We start from the raw sequence: 16,244 nt of genomic DNA on the forward strand, positions 1-16,244 counted from the left end.
AGTCAAAGCTGAGACTATTGACTTTAGACCTTTCTTCCTTTCTAATATAAACATTTAAAGCTATAAATTTCCCTCTGAGCATTGCTTTGCTGCATCTCATAAATTTTTATATGTTGAATTTTCATTTTCATGTAACTCATAAATTTTAATTTCCTTTGTGATTTTTTTCTTTGACCTTGGGTTTCTTTTTTTTTTTTTTTTTTTTTTTTTTTTGCGGTATGCGGGCCTCTCACTGTTGTGGCCTCCCCCGTTGCGGAGCACAGGCTCCGGATGCGCAGGCCCAGCGGCCATGGCTCACGGGCCCAGCCGCTCCGCGGCATATGGGATCCTCCCAGACCGGGGCACGAACCCGTATCCCCTGCATCGGCAGGCGGACTCTCAACCACTGCGCCACCAGGGAGGCCCTTGGGTTTCATTTTTAACCAGGCACTCTTGGGTCCTTTTTGCATATGCATATTTTAGCAGTCACCCAGAAATGTATAGAGAATTTATCTAAGCCTGTCTGTGACTCTCTCATTTTCAGAATCTCCTCGTTAAATTTACTGGTTTGCTGCTTACCCTAAACAAGAGCTACAACCTCAAATTAGCAAATCTGCTTGTTATGGCTAGCACCTCAGTGATAAAGCTACAGTTTTTGCCCACCAAGCTAGAGGTGGAGCAGGGATGAGAGCTGCCCCAGGCAAGAGATACATAGACTCCCACCTTTGTTACCAGAAGCTTTAGCAGTTTTTCAGGGATACTTATCAATCTATTGTTTGCCTTTCAAATTTCCAGTGTCCTAAAATGATTTTTAAAAATTTTTTGGCTGCATTGGATCTTCGTTGCTGCACACAGACTTTCTCTAGTTGCAGCGAGCAGGGGCTCTTCTTCATTGCGGTGCATGGGCTTCTCACTGTGGTGGCTTCTCTTGTTGCAGAGCATGGGCACTAGGCTTACAGGCTTCAGTAGTTGCAGTGCATGGGCTCAGTAGTTGTGGCTTGCGGGCTCTAGAGCTCAGGCCCAGTAGTTGTGGTGCACGGGCTTAGTTGCTCTGCGACATGTGGGATCTTCCCGGACCAGGGATCAATCCCATGCATTGGCAAGGGGATTCTTAACCACTGCACCACCAGGGAAGTCCTGAAATGATTGCTTTTGACAATTTTGTCCGGTTTTATACTTGTTTTCTGCATAGGGGGATTGTCCAATCTTGTCACATCACTATTAGCAGAAGTGCTGTAGTTTTGCCTATTTTTGAACTGTATAAATGGAATCTTAGACACTGTATGTGTTCTTCAAAGACATCTTCAACATCATGCTGATGTGTGATGCTTGGTTCAGTTGCTACTGCAGTATGGTGTTCCATTATGTGAATATGCCACAGTTTATCTAGTCTCCGAACGGTTGACATTTCATTTGTTTTCAGTTTTTTTGCAATTGTAAATAATGCCCTAAATAGTCTTGTAGATGATTCTTGATGCACGTGTGCAAGAATCTTTTTAAGATATCCTAGGGTACTGTAAGAGTGGAGTTGCTAGTTCTTAAAATATGGAATTTTCAACCTTGCTGGATAATTAGTGACCAAACAGCTTTCCAAAGTGGTTGTGCCAATTTATATTTATACCACCAGTGGCTGAGAGTGGCCTGTGTTCCACATCCTTTTTTTTTTTTTTTTTTGCGGTACGTGGGCCTCTCACTGTTGTGGCCTCTCCCGTTGCGGAGCACAGGCTCCGGATGCGCAGGCTCAGCAGCCATGGCTCATGGGCCCAGCCGCTCCGCGGCATGTGGGATCTTTCCGGACCGGGGCACGAACCCGCGTCCCCCACATCAGCAGGCAGACTCTCAACTGCTGCGCCACCAGGGCAGCCCTGTTCCACATCCTTGACAACACTTAACACTCTCATTTTAAAATTTGATTTCCCTGTCTACAGATGAACTTGGGAATCTTTTCATGTGTTTGTGAGTCATCTGTAGGTTTTCTTTGTTATGTCTGTTCATGTATCTTGCTCATTTGCTCAACTGTTTTTTTTTTAATTCATAGGAAGTCTACCTATTATTCCTGTAATTATAATTACTAATCGTTTGCAGTTATAAAATGCACATATCACTCCAAACTTACGTTTTGTCTTTACTTTTTATGTTATTTGTTAATAAACAGAAGTTCTAACGTTAACATTTTCTTCTATGGTCATTGCTTTTTATATCCTTACTGCCCTGAGTCTATAAAGATCTTCTTTTACATTGCCTTTGAAAGTTTCATAGTTTTGTCTTTCACATTTATGTCTTAATTCCAAGTGGAATTTATTTTTTGTGTAATATCCAAGGTATTTTCTTTTTTTCATATTGTTCTTAAACAGTTTTCCAGCACCATTATTGAAATGCGTCCCCTCCTATTGATTTACCTATTGCCTACTCTACCATAAATTATTTCCATATATTTGTGTGGGTTTGTTTCTGGACTTTCTGTTCTGTTTCACTGGTCTTCATTTCCTCCTGTTTCAACTCTGTAGAGCCTATCACTGTGGCTTTATAATATCTTTTAACTCTAGTAAGCTCAGTTTCTTGTTCATCTTCACAGATGTCTTGGTTCTTTTTCACCTGTTGTGCTTATATTTATATTTGAGAGTTAGCTTGTCATGTTCCCCACTTCCCCCCCACCAATAAAAACCCCCAAACCATTGACGTTATCACAAGATCAATTTAGGAATAGTTGATAATTTCATAGTATTTGACTCTCCTATACAAAGATCATTTATGTAGTCCTTAACATTTTTCAGGAGGGTTGATTAATTTTCTCCACGGAAAGCTTACACGTCTTTTGTCAGATTTATTCCCAACTACCATTTTCAGTAGCCACAAAAAATATCTTTTTTAATAAAATACATTTCCAACTAGTTGCTGCTGGTATATAGACATGCAGTTGACTTTTGCATATAGATTTTTGTATCTGGCAATCTTATTAAATTTTTATTTCTGTGATTTCATTTAAGTTTTCTATGTAGACTGTCATCTGAAAATAATTGCAGTTTTTCCTCCTTTCCTATACTTATGGCAGATAAGTCTTGTTTTTCTTGTCATATTTCACCAGCTAAGACCTTTATTATAATGTTAAATGGGAGTGATGATGATGACAAGGACTTCCTTGTCTTGTGGCTTGTTTGGTGGTTTTTTTTGGTTGTTTTGTTTTTGATAGGTAAGAAGTGGATTTATTTAGAGAGAAACACACTCCACAGACAGAGTGTGGGCCGTCTCAGAAGGCGAGAGCAGCCCTTGTGGCTTGTTGTAAAGGGCATGTTTTCATCTTATACTATTAAGGCTGATTGCTTGTTACAGGTTTTCGAAGATGTCATTTGTCAGGTAATAGAACTTGTCCCGTATTCTTAGTTTGCTGGGAGTTTTTATCATGAGTAGATGTTGATTTTATTGAACATACCTTATATATCTAGTAAAATTATTATGTGGATATTTTTCTTTAAATCACTAAGTTTTCCAACCTTATAGTCCTTGGATGACTCCAACTAAATATATCTTTTTTAAACATTTCTGGATTTGTTGTGCTGATATTTAGGATTTTTGCATCTTCACTTTTATAACAGAGATAGGCCTATACATATATATATATATATATATATTTTTTTTTGGTACTACCCTTCTGTGATTTTAATATTGAGATTTTGGTGGCCTTGTAGAATGGAATAGGCAGTATTTCTTCTTTTCTTGGGAAGTGTTTGCAAAATTGGAATTATGTATCCCTTGAGTGTTTGATAGAATTTGCCTGTGAAGCCATCTAGGTATCTATTTACTTTGTGCAAAGCTTTTCTATTTCTTTGAGTCAGATTTGGTAACTTGTAATTTTCTAGTAATTTATATTTTTTCTTAAGTATTCAATTTATTGGTGTAAAGTTTCTGCTTATATTTTTAGCAAAGCTGGACATTTAATTCAGACCTTTCGTACAGATGACCATACTCCCTCATGCTCCCTCTGTCCTGTTTCTCATGTCTTAACTTGGTGACTTAGAGTTCTGGAGATGACTGATGGTAATGGTTGCACAGTGACATGAATGTACTTAATACCACTGAACTGTGCACTTAAAAATGGTTAAGATGGTAAATTCTGTGTTATGTGTATTTTGCCACAATAAAAAAAATTGGGGGAAAAAAGAATCAGATTTGTAGGTCCTGATAGGGAATACTTTCCTAGTTATTTTAAGTGTGGAGATAAAAAACAACATAAAAACTGCATGAAGGGGACTTCCCTGGTGGTCCAGTGGTTAAGAATACGCCTTCCAATGCAGGGGATGCAGGTTCAATCCCTGGTTGGGGAACTAAGATCCCACATGCCGTGGGGCAGCTAAGCCTGTGCACCTCAACCAGAGAGCCCACGTGCCGCAAACTACAGAGCCCACGAGCTCTAGAGCATGCACGCTCTGGAGCCTGTGCACCACAACTAGAGAATCCCGTGTGCTGCAACGAAGAGCCCACGCACTGTAACGAAAGATCCTGCATGCCACAACAAAGATCCCGTGTGCTGCAACTAAGACCCGATGCAGCCAAAAATAAAAACAAAAAAACTGCATGTTGGGACTTCCCTGATGGCACAGTGGTTAAGAATCTGCCTGCCAATGCAGAGGACACGGGTTCGAGCCCTGGTCCAGTAAGATCCCACATGCCATGGAGCAACTAAGCCCATGCGCCACAACTCCTGAGCCTGTGCTCTAGAGCCCGCGAGCCACAACTGCTGAGCCTGTGTGCCACAGCTACTGAAGCCCGCACACCTAGAGCCCATGCTCCACAACAAGAGAAGTCATTGCAATGAGAAACCCGCACACTGCAACAAAGAGTAGCCCCCGCTTGCCACAAATAGAGAATTGGTCAGGGAACTAAGATCCCACAAGCCATGTGATGTGGCCAAAAATAAAAAAATAAATTATGTGAAATGTGAAGCCTAGTATTTTCCAGAATGTATAAAGAACTCTTACAACTCAAGAATAAAAAGACAAATGACCCAGTTAAAAATGGGCAAAAGATTTGAATAGATATTTCTTCAAAGAAGATGTGAAAATGACCAATAAGTATATGAAAAGATGTTCAACATCATTAGTTGTTAAGGAAATGCAAGTCAAAACTACTTTATACTTATTAGGATAGCTGTAGTTAAAAAGATAGACAGTAATAAGTGTTGACAAGGATGTGGAGAAATTGGAACCCTCTAAATTGCTGGTGGGAATGTAAAATGGTACAGCCAGTTTGGACAAATCTTTCAGTTCCTCAAAAGGTTAAACCTTATGGCCTAGCAATTCCACTCCTAGCCATATACCCAAGAGAAATGAGAACATATGCCCACATAAAAACTGATACTCAAATGTGCCTATCAACATTATTCCTAACAGCCAAAAAGCAGAAACAACCCAAATGTCCATCAACTGATGAATGGATAAATAAAATATGTCATAGCCATACAATGGAATATTATTCAATCATATAAAGGAATGAAGTTCTGATAAATGTTGCAACATAGATGAATCTGATATGATACACCACATATAATATGACTCCGTTTATATGAAATATCCAGAATAGGCAAATCCACAGAGACACAAAGTAGATTAATGGTTGCTGGGGGTTGTGGGAAGGGTGGAATGGGGAGTGAGTGCTAGTGGGTATTTTCATCCTCCGAAAAGAAACCCCATACTCATTAGTGGGGTTTCTTTTCAGGGTGATGAAAATGTTCTAGAATTAGATAGTGGTAGTGGTTGTACAACCTTGTGAATACACTAAAAACCACTGAATTAAACATTTTAAATGGGTAAATTTCTTGGTATGTGAATTATACCTGATTTTTAAAAATTTTTTAGTAAAATTTAAAGTTCATTTCACGTGCTTAGTAGCCAAATTTTAACATATTAGACAGTGTAGATACAGAACATGTTTATCATGTCAGGAAGTTCTGTTGGACAGCACTACTCAAGAAGAAACATTTTTGCTTAATTCACTGACTATATTTCACTTTTCAAATCATTCAAATAACCCATAAATAAATTATTGTTATAAGAATTCAAATATTTGGGCTTCCCTGGTGGCGCCGTGGTTAAGAGTCCACCTGCCAATGCAGGGGACATGGGTTCGAGCCCTGGTCTAGGAAGATCCCACATGCCGTGGAGCAACTAAGCCCATGTGCCACAACTGCTGAGCCTGTGCTCTGGAGCCCGCGAGCCACAACTACTGAGCCCGTGTGCCACAACTACTGAAGCCCAAGCACCTAGAGCCTGTGCTCCTCAACAAGAGAAGCCACCACAATGAGAAGCCCATACACTGCAACGAAGGGTAGCCCCCGCTTGCCGCAACTAGAGAAAGGCCGCGCACAGCAACGAAGACCCAACGCAGCCAAAAAATAAAAATAAATAAATTTAAAAAAAGAATTCAAATATTTGAAAACCCCAAATCCCACAGAATATCACCTGTCCCAGTACTTTATCCCCAGGTAAGCACTGTTACCTATTTGCTGTGTATCTTTCTGAATGCTTTTGGTACTTTCACATAGATATGTATATCTATATCTAGTTTTCAGTTGTTATCAATAATGTTTCCATGGTAATCCTGTTAAGTAGCTTAGTTCTTGATTTCTTGGAAATTCTTACGTGTAAGTCCCTTACACTCAGAGTTTTTCTCATCTGTAGGTGATGCTGGGAGCAGAACTCCAAAAGACCAGAAGGTAAGTTGGGATGGGTAAGAGAAGGGTGAGAGATAAGAATATGCAAATGGGAGAAACTTTTGGCCTGACCATTCGGTCAGTTCAGCTATCAGCATATAATCATTCACCCTGCATAATCAGCCCTATGGGTTGCAGTTCTCTAATAGGTGTTAAAAGAATGCAGAAGTTTCTTAATAGATGCATGCACTGAGTGCTATATGAATGTAGAATTTGGCAGTTAAATTAATCAAGGATAGTTTCCTAAAGCTGATTTCTGAACCAGATTTGTTTTTTGTTTTTTGTTTTTTTTTTGCGGTACGCGGGCCTCTTATTGTTGTGGCCTCTCCCGTTGCGGAGCACAGGCTCCGGACGCGCAGGCCCAGTGACCATGGCTCACAGGCCCAGCCGCTCCGCGGCATGTGGGATCTTCCCGCACCGGGGCACGAACCCGTGTCCCCTGCATCGGCAGGCAGACTCTCAACCACTGCGCTACCAGGGAAGCCCCTGAACCAGATTTGTAAGAAAGGGCAGGTTTTGCCTGATAAAGTAACTATAAGCTTCTAAACATAACTCATTCTATTTTGCTTTTTAAAAGACAAGTTCTTATTCTTGAGAACTGGTGCTACATATATACAACGGAGTATTACTCAGCCATAAAAAGAAATGAAATTGAGTTATTTGTAGTGAGGTGGGTGGACCTAGAGTCTGTCATACAGAGTGAAGTAAGTCAGAAAGAGAAAAACAAATACTGCATGCCAACACATATATATGGAATCTAAAAAAAAAAAATGGTTCTGATGAACCTAGGGGCAGGACAGGAATAAAGACGCAGATGTAGAGAATGGACGTGAGGACACGGAGGGGGAAGGGTAAACTGGGATGAAGTGAGAGAGTAGCATTGACATATATACACTACCAAATGTAAAATAGATAGCTAGCGGGAAGCAGCTGCATCGCACAGGGAGATCAGCTTGGTGCTTTGTGACCACCTGGTGGTGGGGGATAGGGAGGGTGGGAGGGAGATGCAAGAGGGAGAGGATATGGCGATATATGTATACCTATAGCTGATTCACTTCGTTGTACAGCAGAAACTAGCACAACATTGTAAAGCAATTATATTCCAATAAAGATGTTAAAAAAGAACCGGTGCTACTATTTTAAAACTTGTGTCCCTCATCCCCTTCCTTACAGCTCCGTGAAGCTATGGCTGCCTTAAGAAAGTCAGCTCAAGATGTCCAGAAGTTCATGGATGCTGTCAACAAGAAGAGCAGTTCCCAGGATCTACACAAAGGTTAGAGTCAGGAGGCACCTCGGTATAGGTGCAGGCGTGAAATCCTACAAAGAGATTTCATGGATAACTGGCTTTGTTTTAGCATTTCAGAATCCTTCTCCACCTCTGTTTGGTTCTTTTAACACCACAGATTTTCCTTGCTGTCTGCTTGTCTTTTCACCCCCTGCTGAACAGCTTACGGGATCTTAGTTCCCCAACCAGTTATTGAACCTAGGCCCACGGCAGTGAAAGTGCAGAGTCCTAACCACTGGACCACCGGGGAAGTCCCTTGGCTTAAGTCTTTTGTCTGCTGGTTTTCTACTGTGTGATGGCTTTGTCCAAATACCTTTTTAGCTCCATGCTCATGATTTCTTCTTCCAGATGAAGGTTAAAGAGAAGAGAGTAACTCAAACCCTTAAAAAGAGGTCTGAGGGAAGCTTTGTAGAGTGTGGCTGTTAAGAGATCCCTCCCAGGAAAATGTTTTATAAAATGCTACATGTCATTTAATGAGTGGTAATTAATATTATTAGTAAGGAGTTGGAAATATTTGGTTAAAGTGAGATGGTCTTGAGTTACATGTGAATTTCAATTCAAGTTTTTCCTGTTAGCATAAACAGTTGATTCGGCTGTGTCATATTTCTGCCCTTGGCCAACAGAGCAGTAAAAGTGGCTAAGGATCAAAAGATTACCCCACTTGCCCCAATAACCCAGTACTCTCTTTATTTTTCCATTCTTTCTCCAGTCTATGCCATATCTTCTTTATGCTTTCTTCCTAGGAACCTTGAGTCAAATGTCTGGAGAATTAAGTAAAGATGGTGACCTGGTAGTTAGCATGCGCATTCTGGGCAAGAAGAGAACTAAGACGTGGCACAAAGGCACCCTTATTGCCATCCAGACGGTTGGTATGTTCAAGCTAGAGGAAGAACTAATGAAAGACAACCTGCAGGTCTCCAATGCTGATTGCTTCTTTTCCCCATAGCCTTGCCTTTTGTCTCTCACGTAGCAACCAGGATTCACACAGAAACTGATGGTTTTTTAAATTTTTTGTTTATCTTTCCCTTTTACTCAGGGCCAGGAAAGAAGTACAAGGTGAAATTTGACAACAAAGGAAAGAGTCTTCTGTCAGGGAACCATATTGCCTATGATTACCACCCTCCTGCTGACAAGCTGTATGTGGGCAGTCGAGTAGTGGCCAAATACAAAGATGGGAATCAGGTCTGGCTCTACGCTGGCATTGTAGCTGAGACACCAAACGTCAAAAACAAGCTCAGGTACCTGGACAGAGGATTGTAAAGAGAGTGGGAGCCGGGAGCACAGCACCTGCCCTGTTCAAGCCACAGTCCAGATCTCACAATTAGCTTTTGTGTTCTTAGTCTCCAGTGGCCAGAAACTCTTTCTTTTCCATGGAGTCATGTGGATGATTCTTTCTCGCTCCCCCCAACCCACCCTTTTTTCTCCTTTTCTCAAGGAGAAAACTAGGTAGGGGAGAATAATTCAGATTGATTAATGGTTAGGTGGAATAGAGAATTCATATAGAAAGAAGAAATGGAGACTAAATGTTTTTCAGCAGTGTAGGAATCTGACAGTGTAATGAGAATAAATAGCTTTTGGCAAAGTGGGGATATGTTGGTTAGATTAAGGGAGAATTCTAATATTCTTTTCCATTATGGTTTATCACAAGATATTAAATATAGTTCCTTGTGCCATACAGTAGGACCTTATTGTTTATCCATTCTATATGTAATAGTTTGCATCTGCTAACCTAAGGGAGAATTCTTAACTCTTGGGGTGGGAAGAGAGAATAGTAGGAAGAAAGTAGTGCACCAAACATCTTCCCCTGGAGTGTGTCCTGTTTGTGATCCAGAGGCGTGGAAGTTATGATAGGATAATTTCTGTCGGTCATGTTAAATATCATAACCCCCAATCTTTCTACCATCACTCTTTCCTTACAGGTTTCTCATTTTCTTTGATGATGGCTACGCTTCCTATGTTACACAGTCTGAACTGTATCCCATTTGCCGGCCACGTGAGTGTCCCTCCTTTCTTCCTTAGTTCTATCCATTTCCTCCTCTACCTTGTATTTCTTCTTAAGACAACCAATTAAAAGGCCCTAATGTTTTTGGTGCTTTAGTCTCAAAGAGGATAAGTTTGATTAATGTCCTTTGAGAGTTACAGTTTTATTTGCTCATCTCTAGTGCTGGGTCTTTGCAGCCAAGGAGTCAGACACTAGAAGATGATGACTGACCTTGAGTGGATGCTCATATTGTAGATGTCTTTTGATTTCATTTCTGAGTGATTTAGGTTTGAGAAGATATTACTTCTTTCCTAGTTTCATGCTTAATCTAACATTTGTATAAATCTGTAGTCTGCATAGTGCTTTCATAGCACTTTCTCATGGTGCTTTCTACAGAAGCTGTATTAGATGGGGGCTTCGTAGTGTCCTCTATACTTGTGACTCTGGCTTGGGAGAGACTCTTAACAGAAGCAACTGTTTTTAATTGCAGAATAGTCAACTAACATGGCTGTGTTTCCCCATAACATGGCAGTAAATACATCCAGGGTCCCTTAAAAGCCTGATAGAGCATGAGAAGGAAGGACAGGTTTTTTAAAATCAATTTCATGGTGCCACCTGATTGTTTTTGATTTACCTTTAGACTTACCAAGTTAGCAAGAATTTCCACTTGACTTTTCCTAAGAAGAAACAAACATTTTTATGAAATTAGTGCCTCACCTATGTTTTCATATTGCTTATTTAGTATTTACTTTATTTGAGTGTACATTTACACATTAGGTTCAATACTTTTAGGTGATCTTGGTTTTGCTTCCCTTGAGGTTATGATTTCTTCGTTTATTTTTTCTCTCCCTCCCAACCTGAAAAATACCAAACGTCTCCTTGCCAACCATTTTCCCCTATCAAGACATGCCCTACCTGCCCTCTCTCAGCCCTACTTCTTCCTTGGGACAGTGAAAAAGACTTGGGAGGACATAGAAGACATCTCCTGCCGAGACTTCATAGAGGAGTATATCACTGCTTACCCCAACCGCCCCATGGTTTTGCTCAAGAGTGGACAGCTTATCAAGACTGAGTGGGAAGGCACGTGGTGGAAGTCCCGAGTTGAGGAGGTGGACGGCAGCCTAGTCAGGATCCTCTTCCTGGTACTCTTCTTCCCTAGAGTTTTAGAGGCAGGGATTTGGGTGAGATGGGGGAGCATAAGAGGCAATAATGATGATGATTTTGTAGAAATGCCATGGTTTTCCTCTTTCTTACCCTCTTACCTGTTCTTGCTGTTTTGGGTCAAATTTTACTTTATCTCTTTTTTGGTTCCTATATGAGTGGTTATTAAAAATAAATTCCCTGTATTTAATTATGACACTAATCTGCATGACAGTGTTTTTGTTTTTCTCCAGGAGTATCCACAATGCATGTAGGTACAGAGAAGGCGGCTAGTTCTGTTTGCCAGGGTTAGGGCTTTGATAGCATAGTGGGACAAAAAAGAAGGATCAGTGAATTTGAGGTCTCGATGATCTTTCAAGGCCCAGTTTAACTCTTAGATCTTCTATACCTATCCTTTTCTTCTGTCTCATGCCTTTCTTAGAATTATATTTCTTCTCTGAACTATTTCAGCCCTTTGATCCTAAGGCCTTATGATCCTTGTTACACTTCTTATACTCAGTATAAACATCATCTCTCTTATAATTTTTCACACAAGGAATATATGTGTTTTTGTTTGGGGGTTTTTTGTTTGTTTGTTTTTGTTGTTGTTGAATTCCTGATGCCTGTCATGGAGCCTGGCACATAAGTTTATTGAATAGATAGGGAATTCAGGGCTCATCAGGGAGATTTCGCCCAAGGGAGGCACATAGTATATATTCTTCACAAGCGGCGGTGTAGATTCTAGCCTTTAACCCATTCCCCCCGCCACCTTTCCTTCCTCCCAATCCCCCAGGATGACAAAAGATGTGAATGGATCTATCGAGGCTCTACACGGCTGGAGCCCATGTTCAGCATGAAGACATCCTCGGCCTCTGCACTAGAGAAGAAGCAAGGCGGACAGCTCAGGACACGTCCAAATATGGGTATGTCCTGAAAGATACCTTGGGAGAAGGAAGAAATGGACAGACCAGCAAAGGGGTTTATGTACAGCTATATCCTTTGTTTGCCAGGATTACACTACTGACGCATTGAAAGCAGGACGTGTGCCCTGAATTGTTTCCAGGCGTGGTGATGGGTGTGTGATGCTTCCTCCACATGCTATGGCTCTGATTTGTTCTAAAAAGCACATAAAAATCTGACACAACTGGCTTAGGTTAGGGGTATTGTCGCTAGTAATTACCTCTGTTATCCACGTGAAGATTATATGCTTTGTGTGTTATCTGTGGTCAATTTTTTTAAAGCCCAAACCGGTTTTGTTTTTGTTTTTATATATTCCTGGCATACTTTCTGGTTAATTTTTCCGGACAACATTAGTTGATCGAAGAATGCGTTTTTGAAAAATTTTACCACAGTATAAGATAATTACTAATGTAAATCGTCTGAGGCAGGAAGATAAAATCCTGTTATTTAAGTAAAAGTCAGCCTGTGCCAATATTCCCACTCATTGGTGTAAATAGTGAGATCTGACGGTCTTAGCACTTAGTCAAAATGTTTCCACTGTTGCTTTTTTAGATTATATAAATTGAGGATTAGATGTGTGCATGAATATAAATGACACAGTTCTCATCTTCTCAATGGTCAATTTCCTTTTTCCTATAGGTGCTGTGAGGAGCAAAGGTCCCGTGGTCCAGTACACTCAGGATCTGACCAGTACTGGAACCCAGTTCAAGCCAGTGGAGCCCCCTCAGCCTACAGCTCCACCTGCCCCACCTGCCCCACCTGCCCCACCTGGTCCACCTCTGTCCCCCCAGGCAGGTGACAGTGAGTGAGTGCTATTCCTTCTTTTTCGCCGGTTTCTTTCATATTGTATTTTCTGTATCCCTTACTATATGATCTCTAATCTCCTAGAAGCTTGGAAAGCCAGCTTGCCCAATCTCGGAAGCAGGTAGCCAAAAAAAGCACATCCTTCCGGCCAGGATCTGTGGGCTCTGGTCATTCCTCCCCTACATCCCCTGCACTCAGTGAAAATGCCCCTGGTGGGAAACCTGGGATCAGTCAGACACATAGGTGAGAAAATCTCAGGCTCTCTGTTGGGGGTGTTGGCGGTGTGGACTGAGTGGTCACTGTATAGGGAGGTTCCTTGGCCATAGGGGTCTAGTTAAGATTATGATGGTGAGAAGTTTGAACTTGAAAAGGAAGCTTTAACCTTGGACGTTTCCAGGAAGCAGAATGTAAAAATAATTGAATTAGAAACTAGGCGCCTAAAAATAAAATCACCAGAAAGTAATTTGTTAAGATTGCTTATTGAATATGGTGTCATCATTGGTACAATAGAAAGGGAACTCTGTAGCCTCTTTCCTTGAATCGTGGGAGTCAGTAAGGGCATTTATAGGACACATAGCAGGAAAAACTAGCATTGGTAGAAGACTGGACTCTACTTCCATAAGTCACAGGCAAAAAAAATCTTAGGAAAATATATGCTGTTGAAATAGAGATATTATCAGTCACTGAAGAGTAACCAGAGCATGTCATTGTCCAGGTTTAGTAAGGCAAGGGGAAATTTGACTTTCTTGTATCATCTTTAGCTTTAAGAGGACAGCTATTTGAAAGGTTAGAAAAGTGGTTGAGCCAGCTGATGGACTAAGTGTACACCAGAGAGGTGCTATTGCTTTCTTATCTGAATTCTTGCATCTCATTTGCAGATCACCTTTAGGATCCACAACCTCTGCCCCAGCACCCCCAGCTCCCCCAGCACCCCCAGCCTTCCATGGCATGCTGGAGCGGGCCCCGGCAGAGCCCTCCTACCGCGCCCCCATGGAGAAGCTTTTCTACTTACCTCATGTCTGCAGCTATACTTGTCTGTCTCGAGTCAGACCTATGAGAAATGAGCAGTATCGGGGCAAGAACCCTCTCCTAGTCCCACTACTGTATGACTTCCGGCGGATGACAGCCCGGCGCCGAGTTAACCGCAAGATGGGCTTTCATGTTATCTATAAGACACCCTGTGGCCTCTGCCTTCGGACAATGCAAGAGATTGAGCGCTACCTTTTTGAGACAGGCTGTGACTTCCTTTTCCTGGAGATGTTCTGTTTGGATCCATATGTTCTTGTGGACCGAAAGTTTCAGCCCTATAAGCCTTTTTACTATATTTTGGACATCACCTATGGGAAGGAAGATGTTCCTCTGTCCTGTGTCAATGAGATTGACACAACTCCCCCACCTCAGGTGGCCTACAGCAAGGAACGAATCCCGGGCAAGGGTGTTTTCATTAACACAGACCCTGAATTTCTGGTTCGCTGTGACTGCAAAGATGGGTGCCGGGACAAGTGAGTTGGTTAGGGACTTGCTGGCCCTGCCTCCAACTTTGTTGTGATTGTTTGTCTTTCTTTCCACTTCTTTGCCTTATACTGCACTCCTCCTTTCCTCACCTCCCTTTACCTCCTTAGCTGGAGCTCCTGCCGTAAGGCCTCCATGAAAACTATGAGACTGAGAGGCTGGGGCCCCACAGCTTAACCCTGGATGCATGTGTCTTACGTTCGGTTCTCTGATGCTCCTTTTCCTTTGCTTCCCTCCATTATGCTTTCGGTTGCCACTTGTTTTGTTCTCTATCTCTTTATCTTATTCTCACTCTGTCATATTCTGTCTCTAACTTTCTCACTTATATGTATGCAAGAAGAAAAATTTCACTACTTTTATCACCATCCTTTTATCAGTAGTAACTTCTTGCTTCTAAAGAAAGTCTCACAGCTGTAGCTGTTGTACCCTTCTATTTTATACAGGTCCAAGTGTGCCTGCCATCAGCTAACTATCCAGGCTACAGCCTGCACCCCAGGCGGCCAAATCAACCCTAATGCTGGCTACCAGTACAAGAGACTAGAAGAGTGTCTGCCCACAGGGTAAGTAGTCAGGGGAAAGTGAAGCACCTCAGAGACTGAATTCTTATTTTTCTGTGCTTGTAACAACCATCAGAATTCTAAAAATTGGAGCCAAAAATAGGATAACTGAAACAGACATTTTATCAATTAAGCCTTAGTTACTGAATTCCCAGCACATGTTTCTTCCTTGAGCTTTCCTCGAAATGAATACATATAATGATTGAATAGTATCTAGCAATTTTCTGATGCAGTAAAAGATAGCCTTGATTTCAGAGCTGTACGATTATTCTAACAGATTGTGGTTTACTCTGGTAAGCGAGATGTGTTCAGAGAGGAGACCTGATTATATAGGACTTTGTAAATCAGAATAAAAATTAGAGTCAAATTCATGATATGATGGGAAGCTGTTAGGGAATTTTAAGCAGGCAAATGATGTGATCTGCCTTTTAAAGATTACTCTGACTTCTCTATGAAAAATAAGTCTTTAGGGCAGCAAAAGTAGAATTTGGTAGACCAATTAGATACTTTCAGGAACATAGGTAAGAAGTGGTGGTTGCTGGGGCTTGTACTAGAATGAAGGTGGCAGTAGAGATGAAAGCGGGTACACTTGGGGATGCACTTGGAGGTAGAGCTGCAGAACTTCATAGATTGCGGAATGGGAGGGAAAGAACAGATCAAGGACAAGTCCTAAATTTTATACTTGAGCAACTAAGTGGATGCTGGTGCTTTTTACTGAGATGGAAGACTAGAGCTAGAGTTGCAGGTCTGAGTAAAATTCAGCTTCTGTTCTGGCCATGTTAAGTCTGAGATGCCTGTTAGGCAACCCAAGTGGAAATGTCAAGAAGGCATTGAGGACTTCCCTGGTGGCGCAGTGGTTAAGAATCCGGCTGCCAGTGCAGGGGACACAGGTTCGAGCCCTGCTCCAGGAAGATCCCACATGCCGCAGAGCAACCAAGCCCATGCGCCACAACTACTGAGCCAGCGCTCTAGAGCCCGCGAGCCACAACTACTGAGCCCATGTGCCACACCTACTGAAACCCACGAGCCTAGAGCCTGTGCTCAGCAACAAGAGAAGCCACCACAATGAGAAGCCCACGCACCACAACAAAGAGTAGCCCCCACTTGCTGCAACTAGAGAAAGCCTGCATGCAACAATGAAGACCCAACGCAGCCAAAAAATAAACTTATTTATTTAATTTTTTTTTTTTTTTTTTTAAGAGAAAAAGGCATTGAGACTTCTGAAGAGAAGTGTAAGGATTGGGCATAAAGAATTGGGAGTCATCAGCTCAGGAGTGATAGTTAAAGCCTGGACGAGTTCATCTAGAGAGAATATTGATA

The 16,244-nt window shown here is 41.6% G+C and overlaps 1 protein-coding gene across 5 annotated transcripts in view; it reads left to right on the top strand.

Moving 5' to 3' along the window:
* SETDB1 (SET domain bifurcated histone lysine methyltransferase 1) overlaps nt 1-16,244 on the top strand; it is a 29,817-nt gene that overhangs the window by 5,399 nt on the left and 8,174 nt on the right. For 3 of the 5 annotated variants that reach the window (XM_082614640.1, XM_082614641.1, XM_082614642.1), the window contains 11 exons: nt 6,654-6,688; nt 7,859-7,958; nt 8,714-8,839; nt 9,007-9,208; nt 9,890-9,963; nt 10,903-11,093; nt 11,885-12,014; nt 12,691-12,856; nt 12,940-13,098; nt 13,734-14,357; nt 14,811-14,927. In XM_082614640.1, the coding sequence (XP_082470766.1) occupies nt 6,654-6,688; nt 7,859-7,958; nt 8,714-8,839; nt 9,007-9,208; nt 9,890-9,963; nt 10,903-11,093; nt 11,885-12,014; nt 12,691-12,856; nt 12,940-13,098; nt 13,734-14,357; nt 14,811-14,927 (1,924 nt within the window). The remainder of the gene's footprint in view (nt 1-6,653; nt 6,689-7,858; nt 7,959-8,713; nt 8,840-9,006; nt 9,209-9,889; nt 9,964-10,902; nt 11,094-11,884; nt 12,015-12,690; nt 12,857-12,939; nt 13,099-13,733; nt 14,358-14,810; nt 14,928-16,244) is intronic. The other 2 variants (XM_082614643.1, XM_082614644.1) reach the window with 2 other exon arrangements.

The sequence above is a fragment of the Mesoplodon mirus genome (genome assembly GCF_964341445.2).
Source record: "Mesoplodon mirus genome assembly, chromosome: 3".
NCBI lineage: Eukaryota > Metazoa > Chordata > Mammalia > Artiodactyla > Ziphiidae > Mesoplodon > Mesoplodon mirus.